General features: G+C 38.0%; 1 protein-coding gene across 1 annotated transcript in view; it reads left to right on the top strand.

Moving 5' to 3' along the window:
* LOC122406413 (ras guanine nucleotide exchange factor P-like) overlaps positions 1-14,958 on the top strand; it is a 29,877-nt gene extending 14,919 nt beyond the window's left edge. The window contains exons 2-4 of the mRNA XM_043411842.1: positions 9,690-9,923; positions 12,585-12,650; positions 14,213-14,958. Of these exons, the coding sequence (XP_043267777.1) occupies positions 9,690-9,923; positions 12,585-12,650; positions 14,213-14,392 (480 nt within the window). The 3' untranslated portion in view covers positions 14,393-14,958. The remainder of the gene's footprint in view (positions 1-9,689; positions 9,924-12,584; positions 12,651-14,212) is intronic.
* The last annotated feature ends 9,043 nt before the right edge of the window (positions 14,959-24,001 follow it).

Genomic DNA, 24,001 nt, shown 5'->3' with positions numbered 1-24,001 from the left:
GAAAATGGCGTCGCCTTGTTTTACACGAGGCTCGATGAAGCTTGTGTGTCGCGTTTCTGGCGTATATGTCCCTACGAGACAAATCGGGTGGGAAAAGAGAAAGCGGGTCAAAGAAGCCGACATCGCGCGACACGAAGAACCTCACAATATCGTGGAACGTACTGCCCGAGCATCATGCAACTTCGTCAATTCTTTTACTCATTTCAATTTTTGCAATTCATCCAAATAGTCATCGATGGACGAAATCGAAGAATAAACTATTTTCCACTTCAAGTGTAATCCATACGTCGCAATATCAATGTTGAATGCATCGTAACATATATACTCGAATGAATTGCTATCGGTACACGACGATTTCTTGAATTTTCTTCAGCCACGTGGAAACGCGTTGTACGTCGAGGGCGGTTGTCTTTGCCACCGGTATGATTCGAAACCCTAAACCGAATCACGACGTAACAAGTTAATCAGTATATACCGCACGAACTCTACCTCTCTCGTTATTCCTATCTCTATACCAAATCAATAGAATATCAGGCGCCAGCGTCAACGTTGGTATGCATATTACACGACTACTGTTATCACGAAACTTTCATTTCGCATTTTGAGAATTCGTATATATACTTTTCCGATTATTCAATTAGCATTGCAACCTTCGAACTTTTTTCTTCATTCCCCTCCATGCTGTTTCTCTCTTACATCTTATAGTTTTCCACTATTTTTTATCTCTGAATTTTCCGTCGGTTTCTATATCCCCGTGCGAGATTTTCTTTCCTCCTTGCGTATTTACTCGACTCCGTTTTTTTTTCTCTTTTTAGTTTCTTCCGCATCCTTTTGCTCTTTTTTTTCACCCAATCTTTGCAACTCTGTCCCTGTATTCCTCGGTTAGCTGACTGCTAAGATTGACTACGAGCCTATCTGGGTGCAACTGAGGAAAACTGCCACAATCTCGGTATCCAATTGATTCTTGTCGACGCAAATATTCAATGCCAGAGAAAACGGAAAAATCTTTATATCATCCACTCCCCGTTGCTCCTCGCTTTCCCAATAATAACTTTTATTTATTCACGGTTCTTCGCAATCACAATGTGGATAGCCGGTGGAGCTACGGTTATTTCGTTTCAAGATGAATCATTGCTATCGAAGTTGATTAATGATTTTCATTTTTCATTTCACGACGATCCTGACACGTGTATTTTTCTATTCCAATCAAATATGCTAAATGAATGCGCGTAACGCATTTACTACATGCTTCTGAAGTAATACAATTGTGTGCTGTGGCGGATGAACTCAAACACAGAGTTCCCATAAAACGATGAATGATACTCTCAGCTCACGAATAATTTTACGAGCATTCTCAGTGGCTATTCCGTAACTATCTTCGATTGCGAACTTTCTTTGTTCAAGGGTGTTCGTAAAACCTGCTTGACCGAGCATCATACTTGTGTAAAACCCCCTGATGATATATCCACAACTTTCCGATTGAGAATTCGAAACTGCCAAGAATCAATTATGTAAATGTTTGATTGATGCATGACATAAAAAAAATATGAGTTGTGCACGATTGCGTAGTTTGGTGGATCTCTATCTCGAAAATTCAAATACCAATAGACGGTGATACATGTCGCGCTCTTTGCATCTTTTTCCCTCTCGTTTTCATCACGCGTCTCGCCTCACAGGTGCGTCTACGCGTCTATAGGGTGTCCACCTTGTTTATACGCTCGATCAAAGATATCTTGGCGCATTCGCCGCGGTTGATACTTTTACGATCTCTTACGAAGGCGTTAGATTATCCGAGACTGGCTAATTGCATACGTTCCATGTTTGGAGGAACATACCATAATTAAATCTAGCAACAGAAAGAAATTCCATGTTTCAAGCATTTTTTCAACTATATGAGAAAGAGCTCAAAAAGTATTGAGATGGAATCGTTTATGGTTTCCGGAACCGTGACAACTCGTACCGCGTTCCAGTCAGCATTTAAACAGGTAAAGCAACGTATGCGTTGCATAGACCGGTCGTCGAAAGAAATAAGCAAAAAAGACAAAAACGTTACCCAATCCTCGGGTTATTGCGCCAATAGTGAAGAAACACGGGTTCGTCGCTCAACAAGTCTCGCAATTACTGAATCAACAACTATTGGCTATGTGCGCTATTACAAAGAATATTTATATTTACACGCGTATACAAAATCACAACCCGATTACTAGAAACTAATCGCCAAAATTGAAGCAAATATAAAAAATATTCATATGAAAATCGTCGAGCTTTCTTTTTCTCGTTAATTAATTCAGTAGCATTCTTTTTCAACCGCCTGAACTTTGCATTGACCAGCAGTGGTGAGATTCAGAGAGGGTCAGACCCGAAGCTGTGTTGACATGGGCCATAGTTTTCTCATGTACCGAATTTCTATGAGTTATGTAACAATGTAATGCAATATTATGAATTTATGCATATACAGCCTCAAAAAATGTATACTTAGACTCAATGTAGTAGTAGAAATATGGATGGGACATGAGCGTAAATTAATGAGAAGCAATTCATTCTTGTTGCAAGAGGCCAACGACATCTTCCCTCACTCATGAGTCGTACGCACAAGTTTATGGCCCAAAATAGCCACAGGTTATACCCCCATATATGATCAAAGCTCCTGCAAGAATAATAATCAAGCTAGCATTAGCCAAGCGCAAGAAAAGGTGTATACCTATATATTAAGTATTATTTTCCGTTGAGATTCGCGACGCGTCTCTCTTCGAGTAGTTTCATTCGATATGAAAAGTTTGTTTATGTGAGCAACACATTTATGTTGAACTGGAAAAAATATGGAGTTGACAATTCCAATAGCTAGAGATTACGGTCTTGAAAAATACAAAAACTGCATAAACTAGAAATTTAAGTCAGACTATTTTCATTCAAGTTTAATCCACGTATTCGGACATCTCAAATATTATTCGAAAATATTATATATCGGGAGAAGTTTTTTTTTATGTCTTATAATTCTTTACTTTAACAATGTTCAGAGATTGCAGATCGACGTTGCTCCATCATTAACTATGCTCCTTTACATAGTACATATGGGCTCCTGAAACTTTTCTCGCCTTACTTAACGAAATTCTCTTTTTCCGACTGAGTTGGTGCACTATTATGAACTAAGCTAAAGAACAACTCCATAAACCACCCTCTATCTCCCTCGCTCTCTCTCTCTCTCTCTCTTTTCCCCCACTTGCTCTTACTTTTTGTTATGGACCAGAGAAGTGGATTGGTACTATTCCATAATTAAATTCTGAGAAACAAGTTCCATCAATATTATCAAATTTCATGATGAGGAGCGATCCGAGCAAGTTATCGGAAAAGCAAAGTGAACTATAGGAGCGAGGAAAAAATTCTATTAGAACATTCCTTACGTCCCCGTTATTTGATAACTGCATGAAACGATGTGATCGAATAGAGTAGGGAGTCGCGGTTCAACCATTTTAACGACTAATGGGACTTGTTACACACGGCACAGAATTGTGTAAGTCACCGGTGCACTCGATAGAATTATTGTTGATGGAGTGTTATGCAGAAAATCAAACTGTGAATTCGAGTGCGCGTGGGTACTGACAAAAATTTCTTCTTATTTGTCGCACAAATCGAGCTTATACTGTTGCGACGTTTCTCTAAGCCGATGGTAGCTGAATTCAAGTAATGAAAATCGATAGTCTCGGAGTTTACGGAAATGGCCACAGAGATTGCGAACGTACTCCTACGCCGAGAATAATGATTCAGAGAAAGCGAGGTTTTCAACGAGGTGTGTAAATGATCAATTAAAATGAAGAGCCCAAATACTAGGGACACTTGAGACACTTTTATCGAACGTTTTATATAGAGGTGACTATATTCATAACGATAAAGTAAACAAAAATCAAATTCTTGTGAATGCTCATAATATTGTTTGTGTCTAACACCAAACGACAGATGAATGCGTTTGAAAAACTCTAGAAGCGTTTTACTCGTTCCGTTTCTGTTTCCAAACTTGCATAAAAAAAAAAAATAAACTCATGCGATAGAAAAAATTGAAATCGATCACCGTGACACTCTGACGCAGGATTGCTTTCTTGAAATGATAACGTAGCGTATCCATATATAGAAAGACTGAAATCGTGTTTGTCAAACAATCGATTAATTAAATTCTTTTCAAATGAAGTAGAAAGCAACTATGCCTTGAAGTTCGTGAGTATTCGAAAAGCTCGAAAAACCGCGAGCAGTTGTGATAAATTACGGATGAGTCGTAACGTTTGAAATCTCGGAATGACAGACCGAATTAACAGGAGACCTTGTTCTCCATTCTCCCAATTTAATCAAGCGGATTAATCTGTACGGTCAAAGAGACCACACGAAATACAAAAGAGTCCATGGAACTCGTAAATAGTTTCGAAGGTATTTTCGGAACAATGTCCTGTATTTTAGGTGAGTGTGCGTGTACATGGATCCCAATATAGATTGCTTTTGACATTGTTTCCTAGAATACTCGAAGTTTGAGGTTTCCCTGACGAATGAACAAGCGAAGAGAGGGTTGCGACGGGCAGCGGAATGATAAAAAGAAGGAAAAGATAGAAAAAGAATTATAATTTGAGATTCGCTTGTTCACATCGACAGAACGAATGATTTTTTTTTTTTATCTATTACATGACAATTACGATCGTCATCGTTATTATTCCGTAAAACTTATTCATACGCCGATTATTATTAGTATGCTAATATTTGATTATAACAGACACATCGACTACTTGAGAGATCATCGATTATTATTATCTCGTTCCCTGCCTCTCTCGATTATGCCGGTCTCACACTCTTTCGCGATCGGTTATTCAATACCCATCACCTTTCCCCTTATTAAATCTGCGCTTGGATCAATTATTTCTCCGTTGCACCAACATCAAACGTGTAATGACCGGTAGTAAAAATAAATGTGGCTTTTTTCCGTCAAAATGGGCCAATAAAAAAATTAACTCTTTTCAAATTTTCTTTTGGAAGCATTTCGGCAATTGCCACACTAACGATAATAATATCCTCCGGCACTATCTACAGTAGAAACTAATAAATTCTGCGTCTTTAATACGTGACCGACAGCGAAAAAAATCGCGTTCCGGCAATGAAGATTTGGACTGTACGGCAAGGTATTTTCGTCAAGCTCATAAATCTCGACATGCTCGATGGAGCAAGAGCATTTTTAACGTGAAAGTTCTGTTTCTTTGACCTCTACACAAATGATAGAGCAGAGGGTTTAGCCCTTTCGGTTCTCACTTCCATAAAGAATCACGGTCTTTCGATTTTTTCTTATCGATTTTTTTTTTTGGTAAAACGTGATAGATTTTACGAACAAAATGTTATCAATGGAAAGTTCTCCGTTTCGAAGGTTCCTCCACATCACGTGGGATCATAATTGCAACGGAGACATTTCTCAATGTTTTTTGCATCTCAAATTCATTACTCTCGATTTTGTACTCGCCAAGTTACCAGCCGAATCTGTGAAATAAAAACGAACGGAGTAAATGAGAGTTTGAAAAAGTTGAAAGAAAGTATACGGAAACGGTTGAATTGTCGTAGATTCCGCTACGCTCCAACAGCCCGAAAAGAGCACAAATAGTATTCTCGATCATACCTCGAGAGCCTGCTCTCTGTTTCTCTCGTTGGTTCCTGTTTAAACTTCTCATTCGCATAGCGTTCCGTCGCAAAGCTTCCTAACGGTGAATTCTAGTCGGACTCGAGGAGGACGAGTACAGACGACCTGATCTCTCGTAACATTATCCCAGTTGTGGAGAAATCATCGCAGCTCGCACGGAAGTCGAGAGGGCGTCTATTCGCGAGCGCGAGAATCGCGTAAAAAGATGGAGAACTCCGTCATCATTCTTCCCAAGTTCCGAATGGATAATTTTTAAACAAGAAATTAGTTATTGTTCTCGGTGCATATGGTTTTTTTCACTTTTTCAGATTCCACACATTATCATACAATTTAAATTATATATTCATCTGCCGAACGCTGGGTTTTATTTTTTTATTTCAATCCCGTTCATTTTTCGTAACGAAGAAAAGTAAAAGTCGCCATCTCCTCAGCCAGATAAAATTCGAAATTTTCTTTGAATTCTAAAAAAAAAGCAGGAAGAAATACGACTCGTCATGTTTAATGACAGTCATTTCTTCTTTGAGACTTCGAACACATGTCGAATTATTCATACGTAAAAACAAAAGGAGCAAGGAGAGCGCGTGATCTGACACAAACACTTTTTCCTCGACTAAAATCTGCGGAACAATCGCAATTAAAAGTCGGATGTATCACGCGGTGTAAAAGTTTCCATGCTCTATGAACGAAGCGCCGTTAATGTACAATAAACTACACGTAATGTATCATTAAATGGCATTTAACGACTTTTAAATATAACATTAATTCATACACGCCTCGGTATATTACAAACCCATACATTATGGTTTAAAAAAGCTAGAGGTCACAATTAAGTATACATTGTGATAGGGAATTATTCGAGAGATGAGCTCCCTCGACGTCAACACCAGTACAAACTCCTCGAGCGCGAAGACGAGAGATAGCGTGTACGTAAATTTAATAACTAAACAAGAAGGGATAATCCCTTTCCGTTGCGGCTCGATCACTCAGAGAATCTATGCGAAAACAGCATACTTTTTCCTCGCATCTTGAGTCGAGCTGTGCACGTACTGTAAAAACCGAGGGCAGGGTCCGCGAGCGAGGAATTGTGCTTCTTTATATCAAAAAGTATTTACTGTTGTAACTGTAACGTCTTGTACAGTAACTATTGTGAAAAAAAATGTGCGCTCCGAAATATTAAACAGATTATCAGAGAAACAATTCCGTATCATAATTCGTAGAGTACTCGTTCTCTCAAACGAGTGTGATGGCTTTATTGCAGGTAAAATATAGAAAAGAAAGAAGTCGATCTCAACATGGAAATTCCTGCGTAATTTTCGGTCGAGTTTAAAAGTCCTTATCGAACTTTTTCGATTTACTCGTGTGAATCCGATACACTCAAATGAATATAACATTGAATGGCTCGAATACTGTACTTCTGTTTATTCATAGCACCGATCCTGAAGGTCTCTCATTTGCCCCGTCTATAACGAGATGATCGACGTTTGAATGCGAACTTAACAACTCATTGATAGGATTAATGGAAATTCTTGAGGACTTATCTGTATATAAGGTCGAGGCTTATCTCATTCCAATTATTTCACCGCTCATCTATACCTCAGTCCCTGAAACCGAATTTTTTTTTCAAAATCAACAATTTCCGAGATGTCCAATGGTATATATGCCGAATCTCTGTTTTTCATTCGTCATAACTTTTATTTGCTCCATCCAAAACGATCATATTTTTAATAGATCTGCGAGGAACTATCCGAAAACGAATCCCTTAGGTCAACATCGGACATGTTTTAAAAGTTTTTCAAACTCTGATGCCCGAGTGAAAATCGATGCGATGGAACAATGTTAATATATCTTATTTCTGTCATTTTTTTTATATTTCACTATATTGATCGGGATAGTGCTCGTTCCGGATCTCTGCGAGGAAAGTTTTTTCCTTCCGTTACGGTCCAATTCGATAATTCGTTAAATAGCAAGAGTAAACAGGCACTTGCGAGTACCACGTAAGATCGGAAGATTTATCGTGCCAAATGCGAGCTGAGAAGATCGGCAAAAGAAAGTGTATAATAGAAGATAGACGGGGGAATAACATTCGAAGGTTGTGAATAATTCCACATACATATTTGTTTTCAATAAAAAAAATATTGATTCGATCAATAGTAAATGAGGCAGCAATTGCGATGAACGAGCTCCCGGGTAATTTTTTTTTTTTTACAACATACCCGGTATATTAAAAAATGCTACATAGCACGCTTTCGTGCTTGTACTGCATATTTTCTCTCGTGAAACATAACTGGTGCGTATAACTGGAAATTCGATGTCCCGCTACGAGCTCATTCATATTGTGACGGTTTTTTATTTTTGACCGTCACTAAAGCATAGAGTATCGGAAGGAGAGCGCTCCCATAGCTCTTCTGCTCGATACTTCGGCCACACGATTATCTCACAGGGCTTGCTTAGGGCGATAGTTTTGTTAATATTTTATTCATTTGCGTCTTGGAATACATTTTTTTCATGTGAGTGATCCCGGGAAAGATAGAGAGAGAGAGAAAGGACTTCGCATTCTGTTATTGATACAAGGACGAGGCAACGGAAATCTCACGGAAGGCTCGAGAATATTCGAGTTGGAAAATATTCGTTTGGCATCGAGGACTTGGTTGTTTTTCCATCGTTACGCCAGGACCGTCGTACCCGCCGGATTCTCCCGTCGACAATCATCGAACGGCGATCATCGCATCATTCTCGCGAGGTCCCGTAAATTATGCGAACTCCACCGTCCGTTTTCTTGCGTAAAAATATAATGGTCGAGCCAGGGGTAAAATGCATTAACATCGTGTGTAGCATTTCCCGATTTTCAAACTCATTCTGGGGCCCTGTCTAACGCTCGGACCAATTTTGTAATTGCGCCGGACCTGTCAATAATTTTCGGGAGTATTCGAAATTAGGAGAGGGGCGGGAGACAAAATCCTCGTTACGCGTAACGTTCTGGTTCTCGAGAGATTCTCGTGAAGTATCGAACAGAGAGGACGTGTCGTGAAAATGGAAAGAAAAACCGTGAGTTCCTTCCTTTTCACTGTCTGGTTTGGTTGGTGGGCCCTCGAACATCTTTCCCGGGTCATATTTTTCGTGATCGAAACACGAGTATTGAGCTGACGTGAAAGCACTCTGTCCGTAGCCTAACTGATTCCATCGTACTAAAAAAAATCGTGTCAGGGGATGAGGCTGTCCTGTTAAAATAGACATGAATTAGAGTGATGACAACTGTAAGCATATATCTGCAAATAAATGTACGACGAAGGAGAAGAAACATTTTATAGCGATGAAAATGTTAACTTTTATCCCAAGTTCTGTACTCAATTAAGATAGCAGGAAGACATGCCTTATTAACCAAGTTCAAAGGAGCATTGATACGTATCAATAAATTTTTGTCGAAATATTATTCATTTGTAAAGATAGTGCATATACGTAAAGACCGAATACACGCAGCTATAGACATAAGCAAGTGAAAGTTAATCTAGCAAAATCACGATCACCTTCGCTCGCTCGCTCGTTGCTTATATCATCATATAAAATAATATAAAACGTACGTAAATTAATTTTTCATCTTCACTCATTTTTCAATAGGTCTCTCCTTGTTTTTTATTCGATTATATTTTTGCTTCACTTTGGTACAGCTCTGCCAATGACATGATGGTTTATGCAACCTACCATCATTTAAAAAAATATTATTAATCCAATGATATACAAAAAAAAAGAATCAAATGATGACAACAATAGCGAATAACGAGTGTAAACTTTGCCGCTTGTTACCTAGAGACACACAGCAGCGTCTTGACGCCAAGTCTTAAAAACAAAAATTTAGGCATAGGAAGTCAAGACGGGCCGTATACCTTCACTAAAAATGGGTCGATTTCCCCTGATTCTATTTCCATTTCTGATAATTAGATCTCGGTATAAACATTATTTTCAAATGATCATCATAATTTTCAATGAATAAAATTTTAAAAAATTCACTCAGCTTCAATTGATTTTCCAGAATTACAAAACGAAGGATGCAGGCAAGATCGTTGTTTATGTAACATCTATGAGCATCGTAAGGGAAACCTATTTCGCATGCTTGAAGATGCTTCAGATGCTCAAGACTCACATGGTCCAGCACGATATACGAGACTTGTTCATGAGTAGAGAATTACAAACAGAACTCAAGGAAAGAATTGGTTGCGAGGATATTGAAGTGCCTCAGTTATTTATCGATGGACAACACATTGGAGTAAGTTGAATAACGGAAATATTTTTTTTATATTTGATACTATAATGCGATATTTTATAATTTGGATGTTATATAAATTCTTGCTGTATAGAGATTTCGGTAGCTGCCCTTTGTTTTCGGTCAGCGGAACTATACACTTGGCTTGATTCGATACCACGACGAGTAACATCTTTAATGAAAATCCGTTTAGATTATCAGAAATATTCGAATTCAGCTAATTGGCTCTGGGGATTGAGCTTTTTAATTTCTTTCAACGAATTACAAAAGCAGCGAACGAAACCCCATCTTTATCCACCAATCATCAGTTGATGATTATTTGAAATTTCAAGATTATGAAGAAAACAACGTCAATCTTTTATTTTGGTGCTAATATTTTTCCATGATTTTTTTAATGGAAATTGATTTCAATTTCGTTGACAAATATAAATTGGGATTCAATAAAAATTGGTTTGTAACAGGCACCTCAATCGCGGTACAGTAGGTGGTCGGAACTCACGACCGCGTACTGTATATCTCTCAATCTCCGCGTATGTAATAACTCAAGGAATAATTCGCACGTTCCGAATATCCGAAGCGTGTCGTCTCCCCTTTCTATATTATGAGACTCTGTCTAGGCTCTTCTCAACTTAACATCGTTCTCATCAACATTCTCGCCCTTTCTCGCTCTCTCTACATATCTTATAATAATACATTTTATTGCTATTTTAGAGGCGGTTGACTTAAGCAATTGGCTAGAATCACGGAACGACCAAATCTCAGGTTCATTTGCATTAGATTGAATTAAAAGAAAAAAAAACCAATAAAAACGTTTGTATACCAGTATTACTGAGAATTCCTAGTTAGAATCGTCGTATCCACGGTCGTGATTATTGGTACATTATTGGATTATAATGCATAATATGAATATTCGTCCGAATCTAATATATAGGGAAGTATGGGGCAAAGTGGCCCACTAAGGAATTTAATGAGTTTTATCGGTTAGCACATGGTCATTTACTTATTTTTTGTCCCAAAAATCATTCCACCTCCTTATTTCTCGAATTTAAAAAAAAAATTTTTTTGGGGCGAAGTGGCCACCCCTCTCAAGATGTGGTGAAAATCGATCATTGCCAAGTGTAAGTGATTAACGATCAATAGATATTTACTAGAAAATCATCACCAACAATCGCCGTACCTACCTATTTAATTTACGCGTTACAAGCTTGATTTACAAAAATTACTAATATCTCAAGAGGAATATGATTCTCCCTGATGTATATTACGACCGGCATGTTCATATCACCAGGAAGATATTCCAATAAATATGTGTATCAAAACGTAAATTTATTTTCGGCAATCAGCGAAAAAGAAGCTGTGGACGACCACCTGTTTCAGCTCTCGTTTAAATTACTGTATAAGATCAATCTTTCTTCCGCTGGTCCGGGAGCGAGTGAACTTCAACATATATCAGGGCACGCTAACTCCATTCCACTTTGCAACGAAATGAATGTACGCTTCATTAAAAAAAATAAAAGTTTAACCACACGTAGGCGAACACTCGATTGACCATATTTATTCAAATTTTAATAATTGTTCAAAAAGCTTTGTTGGTGTTCGCACGATAATATCAAGAATTCAGAATCGAAGTGAAATTTTTTTTCTAAAGTAAAATCGAAAAAAAATCTATATGGATGAATAATGACAAAAAGAATTTCAGCGTTTGATACAGACACAAGTGAAATGTCAAGCAATATGATCCAAGGACACAGACTCAAGAGAGGTGAGGCTGTGTATACTTTATTTTTGTGATAGGTACATAGCACACCTACTCTCTACACTTGTAAGATCAAAGTGATAGATATATCGATAGTGAAAAAAGAAAAAAAATCAGCAGCCATGACGGTTCAGCAATGGATTCTTAGAGAGGTAGCCATGTACGCATGTATAATACACGTTTTCATATATATATGTATATATATATATATACATTTGAGATTCTTCTACGTACATAGACAGAGAGGAGGACATAACATTCCTAATCACCCGCATCACATTATTATTTTACAAGCTATCTGCGAATATTCAAATGCACGCACAATAAATCATTTAGCATTGCCATAATTCGCGGCGTTACAATGATATATTTTGCTCCTTTCTGATGTTACTTTGTCTCTCACTCCATCTCATTCTTCTTCACTTTTCCAGCATTGTCTAGGTTTTTTCATTTCTCTTTCTTTCATATTATTTCGTCCTACTTCCCCTTTTTATCTTTATTTTTCTTGTGTCTCATATTTTGTTTCTTTGTTACATTTTTCCCACTCTTCGTTCCAGCTTTCGTCTTATCATGAGCGTAGTACACTAGTAGTAGAAGAATGAGAAAGTAAATTTTTCGGGGGTACCATCTTTGTCGGTATCGAATCACTTTCAATGTTCCGGAGATTTCTGTAACTTATTCAGGATTTTAACCATGCTTATTGATTGAAGTATAGTGTTGCTTATTTCGATTGTGGCCATGATATGATAAAGGAAAAGAGATGAACATTGAAATTCCACCAAACCGCGAAAGGTACATTCTGTACATTTTGACACTAGATGCAAAGCATGAGCAGAACGTGAAAGAGACAGCTCGTATTCCTAATGCTGCTGCAATATTATTATTCTTATGATCATTTCTCTTTTCAGAACGCCGACGCGGTTGAACGACTCAACGAGTCCGGTGAGCTACGACGCATGTTCAAACCTTATAAGGTAATCCATTGAGGGAATTAGATTTATAATATCATACGTACATTGACACTTGCAAAATTTGACAGTTGACGATTCTCATTTTCTAAATAAAATCTCATTTCCACAATGAATGCGCGGTACACAAAATGTGCCACAAAAAATTGTTAATTGGTTGTTAGGTATTTAGGTAACATTCAAAGAAGGAGTTTTAGATGTGAAAAAATTGGTAAATTTCAAAAACCGAATATGTCTTTTTGCCCCTCATTAAGGATACTTTTTGATAAAGGGAGGATATTCACTTGAGTAAAAAAGTATTTCACTTATCCGAATTCGTTTAAAATCTGTGAGATATCTGGAGTTTTTTTATTCGCTTGCGAATCGCGTTCAATCGCAATTCTAATATTAGTGCATAATCCTGTAAGACAAAAGTCACTTCACGAGTGATGGGTATAGCTACTTTGGATGAAACTGGATAAACTCCTGGAATTTAGCGTGTTTCAGCGGCTCCTAATCATATGAAATCTGTGATATAATTAATGCAAATCATTGACTTCATCGATATGTTCCAATGAATAAATAGATATAGAAAAGTAGCAGGGAGGAATGGAATTTGTATACGTTGACTCTGGTGAGATCAGTGCGAACGCAAGGTTATACAATCCTTTCACTTTTATCCCGCAACACATATATACTTCGTATATACTATATCTAGCAGCGTCTTTCTCCCTTCGTTGTCTCCATGGTAGTAAACCGCCCGCGTGTTCTGCCAATGAGCCCGTAAATTTGTACCATGTCGAACAAGATCTATGGTGAAGGGGATGGGGAACGGATTACCTTGCAACGAGAGGAAAGGTCGTTTCTTCCACTTCCACCTCAGTATTTGTCAGTTATATATTCAACAGCCATATACATACATTTTCACAGTTATTTTACTCGCATTCTGTGCTCGCCAAGTTTATACATCACCCTGATGTTTCTTACTTCACCCATAAAAATATGCGTTATAATATATACGATATACATACGGTACGCACGTATATCCGCGCCTATATTCGCCACGGTTTCACATAGAAAAATGCACGCATGAATACATAAGAATAATGGGACATCAACGAATTACATTCGATCGACTTATACTTAAAAACCGATCGTCCGAATCGGTTGAACAATATGCGTGAATTTTTATGCAAATGGAAAAATAAAGAAAAGTAGAAACTCTTTGATCCTGCTCCAGTCGCGTGAACAACTTCTTTTGTTCTCGCGTTTTCCCAAGCATCGCAAACTCCGCTGAAATCTGGAACACATTTCCTTTCTGTCATGCAAACCCGAGGCCAGGTGTGCTCGATTAGAGAAAATCGCGACCAGCGCGTAACAACGCCGCCTATACATTTATTATAAATAATACAAATCATCTTACCCGTTCCCTGCTCTCGCATATTTCATTATCGAGCCTACAATGAAACGTCAACATTACTCTTGACGGAGCAGTTCAAAATGTTGAATAGATATTTATGTAAGCATATTTATATATCGGGAAAGCCGCAGGTACGATTAAAAATGTTTGTGCATTGCTTGAATTTCAGAGTCCCAACGCATGCCTGACTTGCATCATCTGCGGTGGCTGTCGTCTTCTGCCGTGTCAAGTTTGCAATGGAAGTAAAAAATCACCGGTTCGGAACGACTTTATGAAGGAATTCTACTGGCTGAAATGCATGAATTGCGATGAAGTGGGACTCGTGCGTTGCACTCATTGTCGAGAGTGATAATTTTTTCTCCTTCTTGCGATTCAACTTGCTATAAACAAGAAGAGAGAAGAGAATGAGACGCAATGTAAAACTTCGGGGGAAATAGATGAATAATTTTCTCACAGACAATAAGATGTCATGAAATAAAATGACACGAAGTAAAATGCAATAGAAGGAGAAAAAGCCGCTAATCCCGTGAATTAATTTATCCTTTATTACGAGTTGAGGTGCTATAAAAAAAAGAATATATCAAATAAAAGTTTAAACAAATATTGAAAAGAAAAGGAGTGTAGTAAAACGAGCAGGGATTCCTGAGTCTTAATAAATATTTAAATTTATTTACAAGCTCTTCGCCCGATTTGTACGAAATTGAATTTTTTTTTCGAGTCGATTTCCATCATGACAATAATGATGATGATGATGATGATGATGATGATGATGATGATGATGATGATGATGATGATTTGATTCCAACGAATCGTGTTAATAAATGTGATGGCCGCGTACTGTCGTTGCATGAAAGTGTACATTTATAAATGCTATAGAATATAAATAAAGTCATCGGAGGTTTTTTAAACAATCGATAAATAGAATTTCAATATTCCCTTGTTTTCTTCCGAGGATAATTACAATTGAAAATCGTATTTAGCTCGTAAGCGAATCCGCTATTCATTATTTATTTTTCCGTAAAAACATTGACGAGCGAACTGCTGGGATAATGTTTCACTTTTTGTTCATCGCTTACTTAATTTCTTTCATTACGATTTGATATTTAAATCATTGTCAAGATATAAAGATTAACAGCACATTTGATCTTGATTTATTTCATGTATCCCCAGCTTTTGCGATATGGGTCATTGGTCTCGACCCTCTGCTGACGTCACGCTGGCGCGAAAGCGTATAGATGTGTCAAAAATCCAATCCCAAAACAGAAGTATCAAGTACCAAATTTATACCTCGATCCAGGCAAGATCCTCTTCCGCATTGATTGCTTATTCGTTCGGGCTTCTTCCCTAACGCCAACAATTCAACATCAATTGAATTTATACGAGCGTTTTAAACATTGTCTGTCGAACATAATCCAGAGCTTGATTAAAATGCTCTCGTGTTGTAGCGATCAATTATGTGCAGATTCAACGATTCCTCTTGTATGTATGTACATTGGGAATAATTTTCTTCGTATGTATGACATAACCAGAAATGTTGGTTTCGTTAATATGCATCATTTTCCTATAAATCAATTGAACATCAAATATGTTTTCATGCACGCATACGAAAACAGAACAATGAAGTTGAATAATGACATACTGGTTAAGAGACCTCCGTTTTTATCGACAATCTTTTGGCTATTTGTTTACGAATTAAATTCTCACAAATCTTGTTCCATACGAAAAGAATAGAATTGTATTATGGAAAAGTCTAGAAAATGTAATCATTAAAACCCACGTTCGTGGGCGATAAATTCACTTATGAACATATCAGAATCATTGCGTCAATATTCAGGGGCAACTAGGCTTTAGAATTTAAAAACTGTATCTAGCCCTGAGAACTGATAGCGAAGGTTCAAAAAATATTAATTCAAATTTTTTTCAATCTGTTTTTCATTGAATTAAAGGAAATCTTGTGCGAATAAAATATTCCGCTCTTTTAATACTAAACGTGTAAAGGTATTTACATCCTCGTGTTTATGTGAATACTCTTCGAATGATTTTCGAAGCACCGAGTTACGTGACTATGCGTGATTTTTTGATAATATAATATTTAAAGAGTTAGATCACATTAATTGTCCTCCGGCATAGGAAAACACGATGTTCTAATATCAATGCCTCGCTTAACGCCCTGTATTTATCGTGATTCACACGCAACAAACCGATCTAGTGTTCCTTCAATTTTTATAGTTTACATTGAGATGACAGAGTTTTATGCTAAAACAAATGTAACGAATACTTCTTTCTTCTGTAGACAAGCCCGGAAATTTTTGTATTTTATAAATTCTCAGATGAGATAATGAACAAACAATTCGATTGACTAGTGATTAAGTTTTCTCTCATTGCCTTATAACTTGAACGATTTGCTTCAAGGACATAATCTCAAAACAATGAGCCTAATTCGATGATTGCTAATTGTACAGCCGTACGTATTATTCTCTAAACAATTCATACTGTTACGTGACTAGAGGGTCGTAAGGAAAATTCTGTAGCCCAGGAAATTTCAGCACGTTTGCACGTTGATGATGCCAATTGCAGATACCACTGTGCAGCTTATAATATGGAAACTTTGATTGAAAGGTAAAGAAATCCTTGTGCAGAACTCGCATCGTCCACCCGTGTCTCCCTGCCGGATCCATAGCAGCAAGAGCACATGTACAGCATCCCACAATATATATATAGTTTTAATCATGTCAGTCGAATTTTATTACAACCTCATTTTATACTTTGAAATTCAATTTGAAAATCATCAGCATATCTAGTGCATTTTTTTTACGAAAATTTATTGGGTAGGTTGGAAAAAACTTAAATTCGATTAAAAATCATATTAAATTGAATCGAATAAATAAAAATTTCTTTCGTTTATCCAAATGAAATAAATTGAAGTCATCGGGTGCAATGAAATTGTGACGAGCAACCCATACGTGATGAGCAAGACGTTTATTCTGCATTCCGTCGAATAAAATAAAATCGTCGTGTGGCTTTTTCAGATTTTAACTTGTTTATAATCTGGAATAAAATTTCAAAATAATTTTTGTCGTCGCCTTCCAACTGAAAGCATGATATATTAACATCCCATCGTTCAAGATTTTAGTGATAAAAATAGAACTAAATAAAAATGTTGAACGATTGGGCTCATATTATAAAGTGCTCTCATACCATACCTATGTAATAACGAACTATTTGTCATCCAGTAAGAAATGTTCTCTCACTCGCATCTTTCACACTTCTCTCTTACCGACACACACACACACACACACGCACACACACAGAGGCACGCAACAACCCACAGGTTATATGCGCACTTTCCACTGCTTTGTCCTATTGTTTACGTTTGCAACAAGTTAAATCGATATTCTCAGCCCGACGACCACAATCCCGATCGTCGCTACACTAACCGTCAAGACCACGAGCTCTCTATTCTGACAGTCTCTGACCAAACCAGCTCTTTAATGCGCAATCTGAAACAAACGACTGAAAGTTCCTTTCTTTTCTCATCATGGTCTAGCTTGAAAAGATTAATAAAAATATCCCATATGTTAATATCAACGAATTTAATATCAAGATTCGAAATGGACAGAGAAAAACTAATAAAATCATTATCCTAAGGACAATCAATCAAATATCGAAATTATCTCTTCCCTTCTAATTACGTGAATATACTCTTCTCTTTGAAATCTCCTTTAAATTGCACCTTCACTTTGGTGCATTCTCGTTTACGATTAACAAAAGTAAAAGTAGGTCGAAGACGGAATAAATGTATACAAAACGACACAAAAAACATGAAATTCTTAGAATCACCCTTTCTTGCGATTTTCACCTTCACAGAAAAATTTCAGCAAGAATGTGAGTAATTAAAAGTCGATGTACATATATTTAAATGTTTGGTAAATTCCGGGATCTCTCGTTGGCATATTTTATCGAAAAATTGACATTTTTACTCACACACGTTGCTACTTTACAAACTATTGAATAGGTACATTAAAATATTACCCTTTCAATATTTGATTTTTAACGAGCAGAGCTACTTTACAATCAATCAAATTGAATCTCATAATTAAAAAGTTAAAAATCCATACATGGCTGGATGAAGGATAACGAAATAAAAAACAAATGAATTAGTGGGCATTGAAATTCGCTCTAGATGCAGAAGGATGAAACATTAGCATTCCTTCGCCGAGCATCCATTTGAAAACCATCCACGCCAAGTTTGTGTGTAATTTTGACAGTGAATTTGTGCATTAAATTAGAATAAAAATATCTTAATCGCAAAATCATTCTGGGAACGCTTGAAGTCACAAAACTCTTTAGCCGGTACAGTTGGAGGTGTAACATGATTCTCTGCAGAAATCGAAATTTATTCAAAATCCTTGGCTATGCTAAAATGATCTCATATTTTTTTTCCTATCTTGATCATCCCACTAAGTCATTTTAGCAATAAATAACGGGAAAGGAAATTTTTCATTTACTGAAAATGTAGTAAAGATCATTCGAAACTAAAGGAGCGGTTTTTTAAATACTTGACGTTCTTTTTTTACTTTAGTTGTTACTGGTAGAATGGTCACGAATATAATGCCATTAAAAGTCATATATTCGAAAGTATTTGTACTCACCCAATTGCTAAGTTAGCGGAGGTGGTAGCGTGCGAACCCCCTTTGACGTACGATGATCCATGATCGATCCTTGGTGGGAATTTTTTTTTTTTTTTTCAATTATCACGTGTTAGTTACGTTTTTTGGGAAAGGTGCCGAAACGAATGAATCTGAGTCATAAAAAATATAATTGGAAAGTTGATGCCATTTTGGAAGAGATAACAATGAAAAAGATTGAAAAAAATCAACATAATTTTTTTGATGTAAAATCATTATTTAGTCCGGGTGCCATCACGAATCATGAAAAAGTTGATGTGCACCATCCATGACGTTCCAAAAAAATAAAGTTGCGGCAAGATTGCATGAACATGGCGTTAAGCGAACGCCACGTGAGTGCGTAAATCTAGCGCAATGATGCTTCAATTGCGATGGAGGCGGTGGAGCGAACACGGACGTCGAGCTTCGTTTATCGGCCGCAGCGCCGCGCAGAGTACAAACATTTCTCGATCGCGCATCATACCCCCGGTGGCTATATTATATAGAGGCGACGCTGCTTCCCTCGCACTGGCTGGCCCATGCCCGACCACGTACCCTGTTGAAAACTCTCACAAGTTTTTGATGCACGAGAGTGCCGAACTTTCATGCGAAGTGGTGAATTTTTTACAATCAGAAATTTTCACTTTCAACCCTCATTTTCACCCTTTTCGAAGGTAGGTACATAAAAATTAAGATTAGGAATGAAATCAGCAACCTCAAAAATCCCCAGAAACAAATTTTCATGTATTTCGGTAATTTATTGGCTCGTACCAGTTTTGGCACGAAAACCAGAAAAAAAAGCTTACCAGTCAACCGGTTAATAATAAAAAATCAAATGTAAAATTGAAATTTTTTCCACTCTGTATATTCTAATATGGCTCCATAGTTCTCGAAAATTCCAAATGAATTTATTAACGTACAATGTAGAAATTTTTGGTTGACAAAAATTTGCAAAAAAATCTGATAAAATTTGAATGTGTTGGAATTGAAGGAGTAAAATTTTTCCTCTCCAAATTTTCCAAAAAACCTCATTGTTTTACTACAATTACCACAATCAATGTACTCGAGGTTCCGCTGAAAAATAAATTTAAAAAAATATATATCGAAAAATTGAGGAGACAAAATGTTTTATCTGAACTTGCGCCAGTGAAAAAGAAATCAAACAAACCAAAATATCAATGTTTGTTGAAACGATGTAGTATTCGTAATGAAAGTCGTAGAGACTTTTCGAGTACATCAACGTAAAGCTAAATGCCTCCTTTTCAAAATGCGCCTTGTTGCATCCAAATATCTAAACCAACGATGCAGTAACATTAAAAAGAACGTGAGAACATTTTTGGATATACGTATAGATCTCTTACCACGCTACGACGAGTGGGAGAGAGAGGGAACGAGTCTTCGCGCGCTGTTTCTCGCGCTCGATCGGGCGCGAGTAGAGGGGATATCGCGTTCAGTGGACTGGGCGAAACGAAACGAGATAAAAGTCACGTTTCGTGCAAAGGATGTATGTCCAAAGGTGAACAAAGGCTACTTAAGTCTTTCTGACTCCAAGCGACTAGAGCGTACCGAAACATTCGATTTTAATCGCTTAAATCATCATATCTCGGGATTGAGTGAACGGATTTACTTGCAATAAGGATCAATTGAAAGAGAAAAATCGAAAAAAAAATCATCACTAATTTTCAGATTTTTAACTACAATGGTTTATCCGGCAGAAAGGTTTGAAAAACGTGATGACGTCACAAATCGACATATTCGCTCTGTGCGCGTACACATACTACTTTGAAAGTGAGCGTGTGTTGTGTATACGTATTCCCCCAAAAACGCCGGAGTCCCCGTTATGGTGGCGCTGGCAGTATGCATGAATACACTAATACTATTAGTGCAGTAGTATTAGATTTTTTGCTCCGCCCACGTGCACAGAGCGAATACGCATATATAAGAGTGCGGCAGGGCTCGCGCTGACTTTTCTTTTACACTCTCGTTTTTTCTTTTAATACTTGGCGTCGAGCCGCTACCGCGTCTCTTGATATGCGAATTTCACAGAACAGGAATAGAAGAGTATTTTTTCTAAAATAAACAATACGAGTAAGGGAAAAATATATAAGGTCGAAGATCAAAACAAGTTTGTACACCGAAATTCGTGCGGGAAGATCAACAAGTCGGTGTATTTCTCTCTCTCTCTCTCTCTCTCTCTCTCTCTCTCTCTCTCTCTCTCTCTCTATCTGTATCACCGGAAACCCCCCCAGACCATCCAGCAGGGTTGGCATGAGGCAGGGTAGTCTCATCCACCCTGCGATATTGAACAACAGCAGGGTTGTCCGATGACCTTGACCTGTTTTAACCCTCGCCGCTTGGAGTCCCACATTATTCCGTCGTTTGACGAAACCCTGGGAGCTAATCTCATCCCTGTACTTTCAAAAGCTCGACAATTTACCTACACCATGAAATTTTATCCCCCAGTTAGATTTTACATTCCAACCCCTCAGGAATTTATTGCAACTATTACAAAATGAGGCGAAAAAAAGTAGATGGATGAATCTACCAAATGTCCTATTGTTCCGGATGGAAAAATATGACGGTTCAGGAACAATAATATAAAAATATTCAATATTCCTTTTAAAGGGATTTTAATGAATATAACTTCAAAGTATCGAACCACCTGTTATATAAATGACACTTTTTTCACGATGCGTGCATGCCGCATCAAAGGATTGAGATACATGTGATTGCAAGAAGCCGCACATACAATGAACTTGTATCGATCGACGTTTCTTCCCGTCCTTGAAAAGATATGCACACGTGTACAGTGAGCTATTCTAGAATGGTGTGAAAGCGGCTAAATCCATCATGTTGACCATGTTAGCAAACCCTATTGCAAGTATATGCTTAGACATATATCTTTATGGGCCGGTACATGCACATGTTACACTATACATTATATTTGCATATGCATATGTTTTACACTATATTATGTATGGAGAGGTTAAATATGTAGTACGTAGTTTATTAGCGTGAGAAATTGGAAAACGAAAGGAACGGATGTCAATTATTTGAATCCGTAACGGATCGTATGGCAAGCGAAATTCAATCCCACTGCTTTGTGTGCGTGTGGGCCATTATCTAGTCATCGTATACCAAGGAAAAGAATAAGTACAGAAAGCTACCAGGCACAACACGGACACCTGTTTTCGATACGGCTTATTTTATATACTTGTTGATAAATATCATGTTGTTTATAAATATTATATATACTTGTTGTTTGTAAATATAATGTTTATAAATATAGTGAAGCTTGTAGCGGTTACCACCGCAACTCTGCCTGTGCGACGTACACAAGTTTTCAAGTATTCGAAAAGTTTTATTAATTGCATCTATATTGACGTTGTGCAATTGGATCTTCGAACAAAGGCTCACCCGAAGCATCTTGGTACGTAAGTTCAATTACATAATGACTCACGTGCCGAGTGCCGGATATTGTTGAATACACAAGTTTGATTTATTTTTGTTCCCAGGTCTCATTTAGGAGACAATTTCGATTTTTCCACCTTCACTATATGCTTCTTTGCCATCTCAGTGAACTAACTGACCCTGAGAAATCGGAGTTAGTTGTATATCAATGATGCGAGGTGAACCGCTCGTCGCTCTTTAGAGGTAATCAAATTCAAGTCAGACGACGAATTTTTCTCCGTGCCTGCGATGATTTCGGTTATATCCATGATTTAACTTATAGAGTTAAGGCTTTTTCAGTTCTTTTGGGGGAATACTTTTCGGAATCACAATTATTCAATAAGCCGAACGTTAACTCTTATAATAAATTATAATGAAGTACTTTATTGCAATGATAGTATGATACATGAACGCTAATTTTTTCCAAGTAATCAAGGAATATACACAAGCGAACGCGCGCACGCGCAAGCGCTGAGTAACAAGAGTACGGAAATACTTATTCCAGATATTTGATAAAATATATATCGGAATCTACGTTGATGGATTAACGATTCATATGAATAACGCTATTTTCTAAGGTCCAAAATGGCTAAATCTATAATCCGGATCGATCCGGATGCAACATATTGAAATTTGATACCTGCTTCAATAAGCTTGAGCGGTCCAACAACATCGATGCCCAGCATCATTCGTCGTCGTGGAAACTCAAATATATTGTACCATTTACGAGATGTCTAATCGGAATTAATCGAGAATGTGTCGTAAGAAATGGTTGCGTGTGAAAGTGGTGAGGTTGAACCTTGGGATGCGCATTACATTAAAGTTCTATCAATTTGATCCAGGTCTGAGCACAATCAGCCAGAAGGAGTACAATAGAAGAACCGAATGTTTGACTCGGGCACGTATAACTGCGATCGATCCGAAAGCAAATGCAAGTACGGGAATAACGACTGGGTGAGGGACATTGGCGAAGGTAGATCGACGAAGCGACACACCGTGAAGAGTCAAAACGCTGCCCCTGCCGAGAGAAAGATGAAGTATCCGCGGGCTTGTAAATCTGAAAAAGAGAAAGAAAAGGGAGGATGTTTTTGGAATGGGGATGAAACGATGGTTGAACGAGTAATGAAAGATTGTGCGTGTGTGTGCGCTTGTGTGTGTGTGTGTGTGTGTGTGCGCGCGCGCGTGGACGGGGGAGTGAGACGGCGAGAAAAACTACGAAGAGAAAGAGAAAAAGGACGCGCGGCTTTATCGAAAGTCGGGAGACCTTCACCGAGACCTAGTTGGTCGACATTGGCCCTGGCTGTGATCTGCCTGCGCTTCCCAGAACTCGCACCCCACCTAGACTCGCGTGACGCGCACATCTTCCCCTGCACGGGAAAGGAAGGTGAGGGAGGGAGAGAGCGAAGGTTGGTTCTCCAAGCCTCTTCCAGCTAGGCTGAAGTTCCAGCATGGTCTATATAATAAACGCACCATAGAGGTCCAACACGTGTAACCCTAGCAGCTCCTGTCCTCCGGCCTGGAGGTCTAGACTCGTGTGTCTGGGTTACGTTGGAATGTGTGTTGCGGGTTGGCTGGGTAGTCGGTGGGGCTGGTTTTTTCTACCTCTCTCACTCCTTGCCAAGGGCAAATCCAGCCCGGTGAGCACCGCTCCTTCTTCATCAACTTCTCCCTTCTCCCTTCGTCAAAAACACCCATGTACATAGACACACAATTTGGAAGCTACGGAGAAAGTCCATATAGGGATAACCGACACGCGGAGGGGTATAGTCCTCGACGCAAGCGCAAATGTAGACGCAAATACACAGGGTGTTTTATCGTAAGTACGGAGAACTGTGCGTGAA

This window comes from Venturia canescens, chromosome 2 (assembly GCF_019457755.1).
Source record: "Venturia canescens isolate UGA chromosome 2, ASM1945775v1, whole genome shotgun sequence".
NCBI classification, from domain to species: domain Eukaryota; kingdom Metazoa; phylum Arthropoda; class Insecta; order Hymenoptera; family Ichneumonidae; genus Venturia; species Venturia canescens.
This window is presented reverse-complemented; position numbering and strand designations above follow the sequence as displayed.